At 44.7% G+C, this 15,666-nt stretch overlaps 1 protein-coding gene across 12 annotated transcripts in view; it reads left to right on the plus strand.

Moving 5' to 3' along the window:
• Window positions 1-742: 742 nt before the first annotated feature.
• The window catches only part of Nedd4 (E3 ubiquitin-protein ligase Nedd4), an 87,173-nt gene continuing 72,249 nt past the window's right edge, over window positions 743-15,666 (plus strand). For 4 of the 12 annotated variants that reach the window (XM_067085635.1, XM_067085653.1, XM_067085692.1 and 1 more), the window contains exons 1-2: window positions 970-1,174; window positions 11,718-11,794. In XM_067085635.1, coding sequence (XP_066941736.1) covers window positions 1,118-1,174; window positions 11,718-11,794 — 134 coding nt within the window. In that variant the 5' untranslated portion in view covers window positions 970-1,117. Of the gene's footprint in view, window positions 1,175-11,717; window positions 11,795-15,666 lie in introns of all 12 variants that reach the window. The other 8 variants (XM_067085701.1, XM_067085661.1, XM_067085710.1 and 5 more) reach the window with 6 other exon arrangements.

Below are 15,666 nucleotides of genomic sequence, written 5' to 3' on the forward strand. Positions count from 1 at the left end.
GGGGTTTTGGGGGGTTTACATGGCGGATTCCGCGATAAATAAACCCAAAAAGATAACGGACTGAAGAGTTGTTCATTTATTTTATAGATTAATTTGCCGTGGAACCCAGATCCCTCCCGCGTTGATTTATATATGATTTATATATCATCAATCAATATATTACATTTAACGAAGAAGGTGAATACGTAACTAATTGGCAATACTTGATTTTAAAAAAGTCCCCAATTTTATTCATTACAAAGTTCAGAAGAAAGTTTAATTTCTGTTTTTGAATATAATTATATATTTTACGCAATCCTATTCAACTCGTATGTTCTTTTCGTCATTTTTCTTTTCCGTCATCTTTAAAATTCCAGATAAAAGACGAAAGTTTAATTTCTATCTTTGAATACGATAAATATAATTTATTTTACGCAATCACATTCACTCCATATGTTCTTTCCGTAATTTTTCCTTCTTTAAACTTCCAGATAAGGCGAGAAGAGTAGAGAAGATTAGAGATTTCGGCCAAGGCAAATCCACCCCAAAAACAAAAGAAGAAAGTTTTATTTCTATCCTTGAATACGATAAATATAATCACATTCTACGCAATCGCATTCAACTCGCATGTTATTTCCGTCATTCTCCTTTCCCACCATCTTCAAAATTCCAGATAAGAAAAGATTAGATTTCGGCGGCGACAAATCCGCCCCCAGAAATAAAAGAAGGTCATTTCTATTTCTGAATACGATAAATATAATAACACTTAAGGCAACCATATGCAACTCCGCGTGTTCTTTTAGTAAATTTCCCTTTCCATCATCTTGAAAATTCCAGAGAAGGAGAAAAGATTGTTAGAGACTGCGGCCGCGGGGCAAATCCACCCCGAAAAGAAAAGAAGAAGAAGAAGACGCCGAGTAGTAAACACGAAAGAGGATCGAATGCGACAGGCGGGGGAAGAGGCCGCGATGCCACAAAGGGCCCTCTCCAAGTCGCATTCCCCCCGTCGCCGCCGCCAGGTTCCCGCACTTATCGTGTGGTGTCAAGTGATATTCGTAGCAGGATAAAGGGTGGAATAAGAGGACCCACCGTTGATCATCTCGCGATTTCCCTTCCTATTCCGCAGCCGTATGGAGGAATGGCGGGTAGTGGGCAAGTGGTTGGCTACGTACCTCAAGCCAATTATGACGGACAGGTGAGAGAGGTCGCAGCGAGGCTCGCACGAAGAAGGCCTCTCCGAGGGGCTTGCCATCGAGGCCCTTTTTCTACTGCGAGTTCGCTTTTTGCTTTTTCCGAGGGGCTTTCTTCGTCTCCGACGGGGATTTCTCCGCTCGTGATGTCCACCTGATTAGTCGAGGAATACGCTAATAGCCTTAAATTATTATCTCCGCTTAGTAGGATGGGCCGCGGCTGATATACGCCTCTGGGCCTCAGGTGGCAAAGTTTAGCCTTCGTGAATTTTTTTTCCTGTGGTAGGAGAACCCAATGCTTGGTAATGTTACGTAAACCCGTCAGATTTAACGTGTTTTAGGCTGGCTAAACTAGTACTGAACTGAAGACAGGACCCATTTCGCACGTAAGCTTGTAGTTACCAGAATCCTGGTAGCCTTAAGTTTTACTAGCCTAGTAAGTCGTCTGGGGAAAGGTAGGCTAGAACTAGCCTAAGTCGACCTTTTCCAAACCTCAAAAGCTAGGCTAGCCTGTCAGTAAACCTAGCCTGCCATATATTTCATTTCCGCACTCATTTGAAGGTTTGTGGGTAAACTTTCGCCTGTCCGCCAAACGGGTCCTAGCCTAATTATCTGAAATTGATGCTAGCCTATTCTGGATATAAATAAAACTTAGGATAAGCTAGCCTAAAACATGTTAAATCAAAAATTAGGATAAGCCAGCCTAAAATATGTTAAATCAATTAAAAGTTCGGATAAGCCAGCCTAAAATGTGTTATATCAAATAAAAGTTAGGATAAGCCTGCCCAAAACATGTGAAGTCAAATGAAAGGTAGGATAAGCCAGCCTGAAACATATTAAATTGAATAAAAGTTAGGAAAAGCCAGCCTAAAACATGTTTTAAATCAAATCAAAGTTAGGGTAAGCCAGCCTAAAACATGTTAAATCAAATCAAAGTTAGGGTAAGCCAGCCTAAAACATGTTAAATCAAATGAAAGCCAGGAAAAGCCAGCCTAAAACATGTTAAATCAAATGAAAGTTAGGATAAGCCAGCCTAAAGCATATTAAATCAAATCAAAGTTAGGATAAGCCAGCCTAAAACTTGTTAAATCAAATCAAAGTTAGGATAAGCCAGCCTAAAACATGTTAAATTGAATAAAAGCCAGGAAAAGCCAGCCTAAAACATGTTAAATCAAAGGAAAGTTAGGATAAGCTAGCCTAAAACTTGTTAAATCAAATCAAAGTTAGGATAAGCCAGCCTAAAACATGTTAAATTGATTAAAAGTCAGGAAAAGCCAGCCTAAAACATGTTAAATCAAAGGAAAGTTAGGATAAGCCAGCCTAAAACTTGTTAAATCAAATCAAAGTTAGGATAAGCCAGCCTAAAACATGTTAAATTGAATAAAAGCCAGGAAAAGCCAGCCTAAAACATGTTAAATCAAATGAAAGTTAGGATAAGCCAGCCTAAAACATATTAAATCAAATCAAAGTTAGGATAAGCCAGCCTAAAACTTGTTAAATCAAATCAAAGTTAGGATAAGGCAGCCTAAAACATGTTAAATCAAGTAAGAGTTAGGAAAAGCCAGCCTAAAACATGTTAAATCAAATGAAAGTTAGGATAAGCCAGCCTAGAACATGTTAAATTAATAAAACTTAGGATTCCCACTGCCAGTCGCTGACTGGAACAGGTTCCTCATACATAATTAGACATAAGCTCTCCTATAATACCAGGTCCTGGTTACTGCCTGTTTTGGGCCACGTCATCCTAAGTTAGGTTAGGCAAGAAGATCTGGTTACGTCAGGACCTGGCATTATAGGAAAGTTCATGTCTATTTATGCATGAGGAACCTGTCCCGGTCAGCTACTGGCAGTGGGAATTAGGCTGTGCAACTAAAGCAAAGCTTTACTCTTACATAAACAGTAGCCTAATTATGGGAGGCAGATCGCGTTAATCCGTCAGATAAACATGTTTTAGGCTGGTTTTTTTGTAAGTTTTATTTGTGTCCAGAATAGGCTATTATCAATTTCTAATAATTAGGCAAGGCCCAGTTTGGCAGACAGGCGGAAGTTTACCCATAAACCTTTGAATGAGTGTGGAAACGAAGCACAGTACAGTATATGGTTGGCTAGTTTTACTGACAGGTTTTGAGGTTTTGAAAAGGTTGACTTAGGCTAGGCCTGGCCTACTTTACCCAGATGATGTATTAGTGAAACTTAAGACTGCTACCCGCCAGGGTTTTGGTAACTACAAGCTGACATGCAAAATGAGTGCTGTCGTAAAGGCACGAGCAAAAGGTGGCAAATATCATAAGGAAGAAGCTAAACAAAAGGTGATAGATATTCTAGTTGGTGACTGGTGGGAACTAGACCACAGTAGGCTAGTAATTTTCAATTATACTGATGTATTAAATGATAATTTTTAGGGTAAAACTTTACTTTAGTTTGCCGCCTGATTCCCAACAGTTGCCGACTGGCACAGGTTACCGTCTTTTTGGGGAGGTCACGTCACCCTAAGCTAGGTTAGTTAGGTAAGATCTGGTTAGGTCAGGACCAGGCATTAAAGGAGAGGTCATGTCTATCTATGTATGAGGAACCTGTCCTGGTTGACAACTGGCGGGAATCAGAGTAAAGTGAAATAAAGCTTTACCATTTTAAGTTTCTGCCGGGAAGGGAAAACAGAACGTAGTCTTCCATGAATTCTATGTCAAGAAATAATTTTTTTTATATACAAATGTTTATTTATCAAGATATTGGTGTGAGGCAGATATATTTCTATTTCTGCCTTCAGTCCTACATCTAGGCTAGTGCTTCATAAACAGGGCTCTTGTGATTGTTGGGAAAATATAGTGTACTGTGACTTTTTAATGGTTAAGCCGAATCCAATGTGCTATTTCCATCCCACAATGAGGGGTTTCCTAATTGCACTGCACAGGAAAGACAGAGCCGGGTAGATTGTAAGCTCTGTAATATGTGAGCATGCAAGAAATGTTGGTGAGAATAGTGAAAACCAACGAAAAACTAAATTAGGTATTCAGTGTCGTTTTGATGATTGGAAAGTGCTGAGAGGTCTTTTGAAAAATGAGTGGAAGGCTTTTGAAAAGTGAATTGGGCTAGCACAATTATTATTATTCAGAAGGTGAACCCTATTCAAATGGAACAGTTCGCTTGCAACGAATGTGGAGTTCATTTGAAAGAAGTAACAGGAAATACAGACAAAAAGAGATCAGTTATTAGAAAAGAAAATGTAAATAAGTGAATTAATAATAGGGCAGACATGCTAGTTAATTATACTTCTGTGATGGTGAATGAAGTGAAAGGTGAAGTCACTGGTAAGATCGGGAGGAAGTAGTGCTGTTCCATCCATGAGACCCATTTAAACATTGTTCAAAAATTGTAGCATTGTTATTAAAAGAATGTATCCTAACTTAGCTTGGCCGAGGGTATTGCACCATACCTAGGCAAGGAGTTTTGCCCATACAGACGTTCCTGTTAAAAATGATTAAGAATTGTGATGGAATTACAAAAGTGCAGCCTAACCTAGTTTAGGTGAGGTGGGTGTGTCCTGCCTGGCTGGAAGTAACTCCTTAAACTTTGATTAAAAATTCTAGTAGGGATACCACTGGAATGCTTCCTCACCTAGCCTAGGGTGCAATGTCTGGCCAGATGGGCTCTGGAATCTTCCTCCCCCCCCCCCAACATTATTAAAAGTGTGGTAATGGTGTCCACAGTAATGCATCCTACCTTTGCCTAACCTAACCTAGAGTGGTATGGCCTACCTGGTTAGGGGGCTTCACATGCTTATTAGTTGTTCCGACACGATATACAAACCATCGGTCCTTTACATTAAGAATTACTTTCAGCCAAGCTGGAAACGGGTGTTGAACTTCAAACAAGGTGGTTAGGCAGTTAACTACCAACTGGGAGGCGGGAGTCAAGCTCACCCGTATGTAAATATTCCAATTTGCTTTCGGTCTTTGTACGGTACAGACATGTTTCTTCGCTCTCTGCCCTGACTTTCGTTGAGCTGTTTTCCCGGTGGCATTTTTCTTTTTCTTGTTTGCCTTGTGTTTTCTTTCATAATCATGCAAGCTCATGAAGGAAATAAACCTCGTAAGTCCGCCTTCCCCGAGCATGTGTGTCCTGGGGTTGGTGGGAAGAAATGTAATAGTTGAAAATCGAACATTGATGTGGACCCGCACGCCCTTTGCTCATCTTGCAAGGGGCGTGTGTGGTCTTGGGAATCTTCTTGTTCTGAGTGTTTCTCCTGTTTGGCTGAGCAGTGGGCTAGGTTTGAAGTGAGGAAACAGTACTGGAAGAAGCCTTCCAAGGCATCATCTGAAGGTTACATGCCCCTGATGACTCCCTTGGTGGCTAACCCTTCGGGATCGTTTCTCTCTCCTGGCAAGCTTTCCCTTCTGTCTGCCTCTCCTTTGGGAGAGGACTCCCCTTTGCCTTCTTCACCCACTCCGTCAGGTGTGGAACGACATGGTGGAGCGGACGATCAGGACAACCTCTTCACGGGGGCCTCTCCTTGCCCCGGGGAGAATTTTTCCTCCCAGAGCGAGTGGAGTCTCCTCCCCTAACCCGACTTTATCTAAAGGTTTGGCAGTAGAGGCTTCTCTTGGGAGGCAGGCTTCAGATCTCAACTCAACCGGGCTCCACTTGGGTGTTCCTGACGTACCTTCACTGGAGGGTCTCCTGGTCGCATCTGACTGGTGCCCTGGTAGTGACCCACACTGCAGCTACTGCTACAACAGCACCGTTACAATGACCACCGAGCCGGCATCCCATCACGCAGTGCAACTGCCGCCTGGCCCTGCTGTCCCAGCCAGGACCTTCCATGATGGTGACTTCATCTGTGCCCCATGTTATGGTCCCTGCTCCTGCTGTCCTTGGTGTTACTGCCTCCCGGGCTTTCCTGGCTACCCCACCTGCCCCAATCCTGGCTCCTGGCTTACCAGGCTCTCGGACCATCCTGGCTTCTCCACCTGCCCAGGCTGTTCTGGTTGCCCCAGTCCTGGCTTCTGGCTTCCCTGGCTCCTGGGCAGTACTGTCTGTCCTAGTTGCCTCAGTCTCCTCTGTTGATGTTTCTGGTGCCTGGGTCACTCCCACTACCCTGGCCACTTGGGCTGCTCCTGTGACTTCTGCTGCTCCCTCCTGGATGGGGGACCTGACCGCCATCTTGAAAAAGATGACGAAGAAGTTGAAGAAGATGTCTGGGAAAGTATCGTCATTTTCGTCTTCGTCATTGTCATCGTCTGCTACCTCCTCCCCTTCTTCTTCCGAGGCTCGTCGGTTGAAGAAGAAGAAGAAGGTCTTCTCCCCCCCCCCCAAAGAAATCCCATTCCGGGACTTCTAAGGGACTGCCTCCCTCCACAGGGGAAGCATTGGGATCTCTCGTCGGCTCTTCCTGTCCTTCAGATCAGGGAACCGAATCGTTGACCCCTGGGTCTAGCATTTCGGGAGCCTAGGGCGTGCACACCTCGGTCTGCACAGCTGTTGCCGTGCCTAAGAAGTCCACTTCGAAGGCTGGTACTGTGTCAGGCGCTTGTTCGTGAACTGCTCCGAGTACCCGGTCTCTAAGGAGACTCGGGTATCCCAAACCGGTACCGGAGAGTCTGCTCACTGTACCGATTCTGGCACAGGACGGGAGAAAGAGCCAAGACATGCAGGTGCCTCAGCTCTGCCTGCTAGCACTGCCTCTAGTGCCAAGCAAGGTTCCCAGGTAGGTGCTTCGGCCTGTCGAGTCAGAGCATCTGGTGAGACAGAGAGGAGGTCCCCTGTGCAGTCTCCTTGCGAGACTCCGGCCTCAAAGAAGACTGGGGACCGTCAAGAGGACAGCACAAGTTCTCGCCAGCCAGCCAAGTGTTTGACTCCACCCAGTCCCCGATCGCGTTCACATGATCGGCCTGGCTTGGCCAACTGCTACACTCTTCTTGGGACAGCGCTTTGCCAAGGTGAAAGTGTTCTCCTGGACCCAGGTTGCTGTCATCACTGCAGGTTGATGACGGCTCTCAGCCCTCTCCACCTGCTGGCGGAACCAGCAGGACCGGCGGGGGTGCCTGATCCTCCTTGCCTGTCCCCTCGACCTCCTGGGGTTTCCATGGGAGGTGTGAGTCGCATAGGAGGAACTCCGGAGAGTTGTCTCCCCAGAGTTTGACTACAAAGGCGTACGCTCATGGCTCGGTCCTCGGATCAGCTATGTCGTATGCCCGTGTAGAGCGCCGTTGACTGGAACATCATCAATAACTAAAAATTGCCAATATTTATGGTAGTAAATGGCATTTATGATGTAAGTGCCAGGAAACCACTTACGGACACCGAAAATCGCTCACCGTCGCCGAAAATCTGGTTAACAACGTCGTTAGCCAAGCGCTGTAAAACCGATGCGCCATTAACTGACACCACCGGTAAGCAGGGACTGCCTGTATATATATACATAAACAGCAATACAAGTTAGAAAAACTAAATTTTTCCAACAGGAATAGAAACTTGCGTTTTCTAGGCTTAATGCAATTCACTCTGAAAATGTTATTGGTTACTTAATTGTTTATAGTATTTATTTTAATATCATTAAATACTGATTCATATACGCTTCTGAATTTTTATAGTTATGTAGTGTGACAGTATATAGTCTAAATTTTTTTAAGTATTTGATAGGGTGCAGGAGATGTAAACTAGTAAGGCCCAATAACAATATATTCATGCTCATGACATTCAAACCAATGTGGTGCTCATTTTAATCTATGTCCACAGAGTTTATCACTTTATTGAGGTTCTGTACATAAATTGATAAGATAATTAGTATGTCTTCCACTTATTAGCAAATGGTGTATACTTATTAAAAGCTTGTACTGTACATATTGATATAAACAACTTTGGGCCTATAGTGGGTCATGGATGTTAACCATGCAATATTTATTGATTGAAGACACCATGAAGTCTGCTTACAAACTACAACTTAGTCACATAGGCTATGGTTTGTACTAGAATTCTTGAGTGATTGCAGAGGAAAATTGTTTGCCTTTTGCCGTTAATACCTAGCAGTTCATAAATACAGTCATTCTTTCAACACTGTGTTATCCAGATCTACTTTCTTGAGACAGTTATTGTGGCAAGATGTTTTAATCCAATGTGGCTTTTACCAGATAATTGATTGGATTCGAGAAAAACGGAAAAGACATTATTTGAATTGCCAAAACTATTTTTGTTTACATCAGTAATTTTACAAAGCAGAATGATCGTGGGTGCTTCCTCTGTGTAGAGAAAAGGACACTTAATTGTACCGTGGAAGTGTAACACTTAAATAAAAGGTTAGAACAAGATTTATCTGTGAAATACTGGAAAGTGATTCCACCTTAACTGCTGGATTTTACACTTTTCAGATCTTTACAAACTCAAATTATCAGTTACATTGGCTGTTTAGCTTCTGAAATAAAAGATTCAAACTGGGGTATTATTATTTGTTGCTGAGCGTGAGCCAGAAAATTTCGGACTGCCGGTGCTGAATGTAACTTACATTTGCTTATCCCTTCCGCACGATGCATCATGCTTGTTGGAAGTTCTTTCAGGTTGACACAAGATCAGGTATTACTTTTGCGTGGAGAGCGCCTTGTTTTAATTTGGCTGTTTTCATATGGATGGGATGGGCAATCTGATGTCTTTTTTTATATATAAATAGACCAGGGCCTATGTAAACAAAAAAAAAAAGAGAAAGGATGAGGAATATTCCTGTCTTTTAAAGAAAGAAAATTATTAAGAGTTGGGAAAATGAATTCGATTCTTAGCAGTAAAACAGTCACTGCTTCTCCTTGTAATCTGAGGATTACAGATTCCATTGAGAAAATGTCGGTAGAGGGTAATTGAAGCATTTCTTCCTTTGTCCCTAAGGTCTTTTTCTTTCTTGCCTTGTGGCCATCTGGTGAGTGTGATGAAAAGCTGGCTTCTCAATTGTAGAGACTTCAAAGCAGACTGCTGGGGTCAGAGATGGAGCAGTACCAGAATGACTTATGAGGATTTGGTGTAGCAAACCATTAGTCATTGGGGGTTCATTCTCACTTGGTTGACGATGCAGTGTGACAGAGAGAATTTTGTTTTGTAACAGTTGCATTGAAGAGTTGTTTCATATGACAGATGATTAATGACCTTATTTTGTTCCAAATTTGAAAGAATTGACATATGAGAAGCATTATGGGCCATTCCAAAGAGGAACTGATGTACCTGTGGCTGAGGAAATAAAACTTAGAATGGTTGAGATTGGCAATAAAGAGAATTTAAATCTTCAAGATGAGGAAACTGAACTGTCAATCTCCAGAGAATAAACATGAGAAGGTTAGATTTTTGGATGCTACTGTACACGGCTGGCTGAGAGGAGGAATAAATTTTCAACTAGCATCTTGAAACATGATGGTGCTGTACTTGGTCCATATCTTCTCAGTGTATGCAACTTGTAATGTTGGGTGAGATTCTCTGTTCCCCTTCAGTTATGGAGAGATTGTTACAGTGTTGGTTAAGGACCATCTATCCTTAAGGATACTCGTTTGCTAGGCAGAATAATCATTCACATCTTGTGCACTTTCTACAGTGGTTGAGGAGATTTGGAGGGTGCTGTAGAAGTTATCAGTAGCTATTCTCCAGACTTCTCGAGTCAGTCATTCCTTGTGGAAAATGTGACCGACGCCTGGTCATAGAGCTGTATCCACTGAATGGCTTTGCATGTCAGACTTCTCTCAAGATGGAAACCCCTTGGTTCTTGTTGGCTTCCCCTCAGAGGGACGTGACTTTATACTTTCAATGCGTTTTCATGTACCCATCTGTCAGGACTATCAGAACTTGTTTTATCAGTGAGTGGACAGTCTTGTAGTTGAATACCCTTCACTTCATTGTCTGCTAGGTATCAAGACAATTGGTTGATCTGACATTTTGATAGTGGCAGTTATGTGATGATTGGAAGAAGTTTCAGCCCACGTAGCAGGTGAAGTACTGATCGACACAGTAGCAGAAAGAATCTTTCCTGCAGACTCTTGGATTATCAAGTTCAGAAAGGCATCAGCACAGTTCGTGCATTTACAGGAACAAACAGCTCTGTTTTGGTTAGGAAAATCATACCAAGTCTTTTGTTGTCCCTAGATTGGCTTGTTCCACACAGGTGGAATTTGTGCTTGCATTAAGTGGCATCTGAAGCAGCGTTGGTGGAACCTGCAACAAGTCCTCCATTTTGTCTAGTGCAGGGAGTTCTACAACTGGAATCTCCCTTTGGTCATTCCACTGAATTCTCCTTTAAAGGTACCTGAAGCCTTTTGTCATAATCCCCCCTCCCCCCCCAATCAATCCAGCATTTGCCCTCATTGCCAAAGGAAAGTGAAGCTGAAAGTTGACTTGTTTGGTAGGCCGCCCCACTCATTTGCCACTAGTTAGTTCTTTGCTATTCAACTTCTATAACCAAACCAGCTCTCACCAAAGGTATATCCACATAAAAGTCTTCAGGATTGTTTGTCATGGAAAAATTCAAATTATCCTAAATTTACACAGCTATTAGTTTCTAACTATCGGGGCAGCTTAAATTTGAAATTCGCAGTAGCGTTCTATTGTTTTGGTGTACTGTAGATAACTCGCCCCACCCACTTTCGGGGAAGGATAGGTACAACACAGCTGAAGAGCCCAGTTCGTTTCTGCCGGTCAGCAACTGATCATTGGTTGTTTGAGCAGCGTTTGTTTGGATTTTATTTCACCAGATGGTTGTGGCTCTCGGTCTTTGGTGAAGTATTCTTTGCTTTGGTAGCATTCGCGCTAATTATATTAGCTTATCTTGATTTGACTTTACCCGATTGTGACTTTTATTAAATCTGACCCTAGTTCCTCTAGTGTCCAGTTTTGCAGCAAGGGCTGCAATACCAGACTTACGTCAGCCAAATATGACTCTCACACTATTTGCTCTCATTATAGAGGGCAAATTTGCTTTTCTGATCTTACTTGTGACAAATGTGGGGACTGGGATCAAGGGAAACGGAACACTTTGACTAGTTATTTGGACAAGCACGAAAGAAATAGGCTGAGAAAGCGGCCGCTAGAGCCGAAGCTAGGGTTTCTGCTAGCCAGGGTGCTCCTAATAAACCCATTGTTTCTACAGCTGTGACTGCCTTTTCCCTTATAACCAGCCATCTGACTTTTCCAGCAACTCTGTTACCTAACTCCCAACCTTCTGAACCCAGTGCCATTGGGGAAGCCAGGATAGACCATAAATATGACTGTTTTTTTTTTTTTTTTATTAAATAAGGTTTTATATATCCTTACCAAGTAGTTTACTTTTCACATCAGCTTAAGTTTTAAATTTCGTGGCAGCGTTTTGTTGTTTTGGTGTAGGTAACCGACCCCGCCTACTTTCAGGGAGGAATAGGTACGTCCCGTCTCAGGAGCTCAATTCGTTTTTGCACTGTGTCCATGGGATGGGAGGTGGGAGGGTTTCGACCATGTAATTACTTGCTAAGTATATATAAAACTGTATTTTATTATAAAAATGTCATTTTTATATCAGTAACTTCCCAAGGTAATACTTTTTCTTTATTTCAGATTGAACCGACAAAACTTTTACGTTTGCGCGTGATAGGCGGAAGTGGTTTAGCGAAAAAAGACATCTTTGGTGCTAGGTAAGTTTTCTTTAATCAGTTTGACATTATTGCTTTTGCTCTGAAAAATGTCATTGAAAATATTGTTGAAAATAACTGTATACTTTTATCCTGTTATGATACAGTACTATCAAATTATTTTCCTTTTTGTTCCTACACGATATACAAACCGTCGGTCCTTTACATTAGGAATAACAAAGAGCGAAGCTGGAAACTGCCGTTAAAACTCTTGAACAAGGTGGTTAGGCGGTAACAACTGTCTGGTAGGTAGGGGTCCCGCCTACCCAGTGTAAACATTCCAATTTGCTTTCGGCCCTCATGCTGTGCAGAGGTGTTTTTGGAGCTCTCTGCCTGATTGCCATCAAGCTCCTCTTTTCCGGTGGGATCCTTTGTGTTGTTATTGTGCATATTTTGTGTGTTTGATATTGTTTAATATACCAACCCACGATTTTGATAGCCTTGCAGTAAGGCCATCTTTCCCCAGCTTGTTTCTTGGGGTCGGCTGCCAGGGGTGTAACAGTTTCGCTCCCCTATCATTTGGACCTCACACCCTCCGCTTCTTCTTCAGGGGCGTGACTGTAACCTGTTCTGTCTTGTGCTTGTGTTGCTCTTCGCTGCCAGCGCTGTGGCGGTTTTGCTGGGAGAACCCTTATCGCGAGTGGGGGGCCGTGTTGGCTGGGCGTCGTCAGAAGCTCATTTGCCTCTGATGGCACCCTTGGTGACTGCCCCTTCACTCCTTGGTAGCTTCCCTCCTTCTGTCTCTCCGGGAGATGAGCGAGCAAAGATTGGCTTGTGGGGGGTCGGGTGGCCTCTTCTCAGTGGCCTCCCCTTACTTCGTAGGGCAGTTCCTCTCGGAGTTCTGTTTTGTTTTTTCTCCAGGTTGACATCGTAGGCGCATCTGAAGTTTCCCTGTGACAGGAAGGCTGCTCTCAAACAGTGGATACTTTGACAACAACCATGGTGACGTTAATGGCTAGATCCCCGCGTTGGTGTCAACACTGTTCCCTGACAAGGGGGACCAGTTGCTGTTCATTATCTGGCACTCCTGTATGCTGCGCCACTGCCTCCTGTCATACCTGTGGTCCCTTATGCTCCTGCTGTGCATCCTGTCTTTTTGCTCCTGTTGCCATGGCGGCCAGTCAACATGCTGCTCCTGCTGTGCCTCCTGCCCCAGCTGCCTGGTTGCTCCTGTCACCACTGCTGACATTCTTGAAGTTCCTGCCAGCTGGGCCACTTCTATCGTGCCTCCTGCCTCAGCTGGCCTGGTCACTGCTGTTGCATCTCCTGGTGTTCCTGTTGCCTGGGTCGCTCCTGTTGGAAGCCTTCCTGATTTAGCTGCCGCAGCGGTTCCTGTGCTTCCTGACCACCATCCTGTAGATGAAGTTGGAGAAGAGATTGAGGAAGAGTTCCTGTGAGATGTAGTCGTCCTCAACTTTATGTCTGACTTCGTCTTCTTCTGCTGCCTTCTCCCCTTCTTCTGAGGCTTGTCAGCTGAAGAAGAGGAAGACTACCTCTCTTTTCCCTAAGAAGTTCCACCATGGGGCTTCTAAGGGGCTGCCTCCCTTCATGGAGGGGCAGTGGGATCTCTCGTCGGCTTGGGAACCAAATCACTTACCCCATGGTCTTGTGTTTCAGGAGTTGTGGATGCGCAGACTTTGGTTTGCGCTCCTGTCACTGTTCTAGGGGTTCTGCTCCTAGACGGGTGCTGTGTCAGGTGTTTGACCTTGTTGAGTCACTCTGAGTGTCAAGAATCTTCGGAGTCTCATGCATCCTGAACCGGTGTCGGAGAGACCTCTCACTGTCCTGGTTCAGGCACAGGGCAAGAGAATGAACCAAGACATGCAAGTGTCTCGGCTCTTCCTCCCAGTACTGAGTTTTGAGTGCTTGGTCAGTTCTGAAACAGTGCTCGGTCAGGTTCGTTGCCTGGGGTCTTGGTCCTGAGGGTTCAAGCGCCTGGAGAGACAAGGAGGAGGTTCCCATCAGAGGTCCTACGGGACTTTTGAGGTACCACATCTCTTCAGAGAGCCAGTGCGTTCTCTCGTTTGGCTCTTCCCAGCCCTTGGGGTCGGGAACTGATTTGCATTCCACATTGGGTCTTGTGTCTCGGGGGCCTCGAGTGTGCGACCTTTCGAGGCTGCATTCTCGATTCCAGTTCTTAGAAGTCTGCGTCTAAGACTGGTTCTGTGCCTGTCCCTTCTCAGTTTCTTCGGGAGGTGAGAGGGGCTTACTTCCTATGATCGTTCTTACGAGATTCTGGAGTCTTGCCGAGTGCTCAGAGTCCTTGGGGACACGAGTGCTCGACTATCAAGTCGTTAAGTGTCCGGGATTCTGTAGAATCTTAGGCACTTCCCAAACCAGTACTAGGGAGTTCGGTCTCCTGTCTGGTTTAGGCACAGGATGAGTGAATTGTTAAAACATTCAGGTGTTTCGACACTCCCTGCCTGCTTCGTTTTGAATGCTCGGTCAGTTCCGAAACTTGTGTCTCGGACTCTTGGGTTCGAGCACTTGGGTTAGCAAACAAGAATCGCCTTTAAACCTTCTTCTCGAGGGGCTTTGGCTTAGAAGGAGATTAAAGCATGTCTTGAGGACAACGCTAGTTCACGGCCTGGCTTTCTCGGCTCTGCTCGGCTCGGCCCTGCTTGCTTGGCCTGCTCGCCCAGCCCCTGATCATGTTATGAGACTGGCTCAGCTCGCTCAGCTCAGCTTGCTTGCCTGGCCCCTGATTGCGTTTACGTGATCGGCTCGGCTTGTGCAGTTTGGCTTGCTCGCCCAGCCCCTGATCGCGTTAACATGACCAGCTAGGCTCACTTGCTTCAGTGAACCAAATGCTGTCGAGGTTCTCCTTCCTTCAGGAGACTCAGCTCAAGTGAACTTTCTCTCCTTTCAGGTTAACTCCCTCCTTCCTCTGTGCTGTTGTCATCTGTGATCCTTCACTTTTTGAAGGCTTTGCTTCCTCGGATGCGATCATTCCTGAAGAGGACTCTGCCTTCTAGAGACTGTTCCAGTCTGGGGGTGGGTTTGCCTACCCAGCACCAGACAGCAATGTGTGGGCAATTCTGGTGCTAAGAGGAGGACACTGTTCTGATTCCAATCTCCAGTATTGTAAGTTCCTAGTTGTCACATTCCCACAAGAACGGACCTTTACACAGTTCTTCCTCCCTCTTTCACATAGAGTAGGTAGATACCGCAGTAGTCAAGGAACGTGCCATGGCAACTCCCTTGCTGTCCAGACAATGGCAGGCTAGCCCTTCCTCAGCCCCTAAGAAGTTTCAGGCTTCAAAGGGTGCTCACAGAACACCCAGCCATCTTCATTCTCTTCTTAGAAAGTGCGCACATGTGTCTCTTTCAACCCTCTTTCCAATTGGGAAGAGGTCAGAGGGAGGAGGGGAAGGGGGAACACTGGGAACAGCGTTCTTCTGCTGGTGTCTTGAAGGAATGACTGTCAAGTCATTGGACTATATGACAGCAACATAGCCGAGGCCCGATAGTGGATATCCTTCAGGAGAAGTATCTGTTTTTCTCCGGGTCTCGGCCATCTATCATTGAACTTCCATTTCTTCTCTCCTGTGTTCCCAACTTCGGGAGCAGCCAGCCCGGCTAGAGGTAGTCGTCGTCGGTGTCCTGTCATCGCTGCAGAAGCTGTCTTCTCAGGGGCAGCTTCGCCCTCAATTCTCCTCATGGAGAATGAAGGAGGTCTGCTTCCATTTCTTAATCCTTTCCTCTCTCGAAGGGTGAGGGAGGATTTATGCTGGTACTTGATTAACCGGAACCTCTGAATATGCCTGCATATTCTCCTCGCCACGTGCTTCTGTTCTCAGGTACACCAATTGGGGAATAGGCGCACACCTGTAAGACCATTGTCTTCGAGGCGTGTGACTGAGATGATACGTTCC

This window comes from Macrobrachium rosenbergii, chromosome 3, assembly GCF_040412425.1.
Source record: "Macrobrachium rosenbergii isolate ZJJX-2024 chromosome 3, ASM4041242v1, whole genome shotgun sequence".
NCBI classification, from domain to species: Eukaryota; Metazoa; Arthropoda; class Malacostraca; order Decapoda; family Palaemonidae; genus Macrobrachium; species Macrobrachium rosenbergii.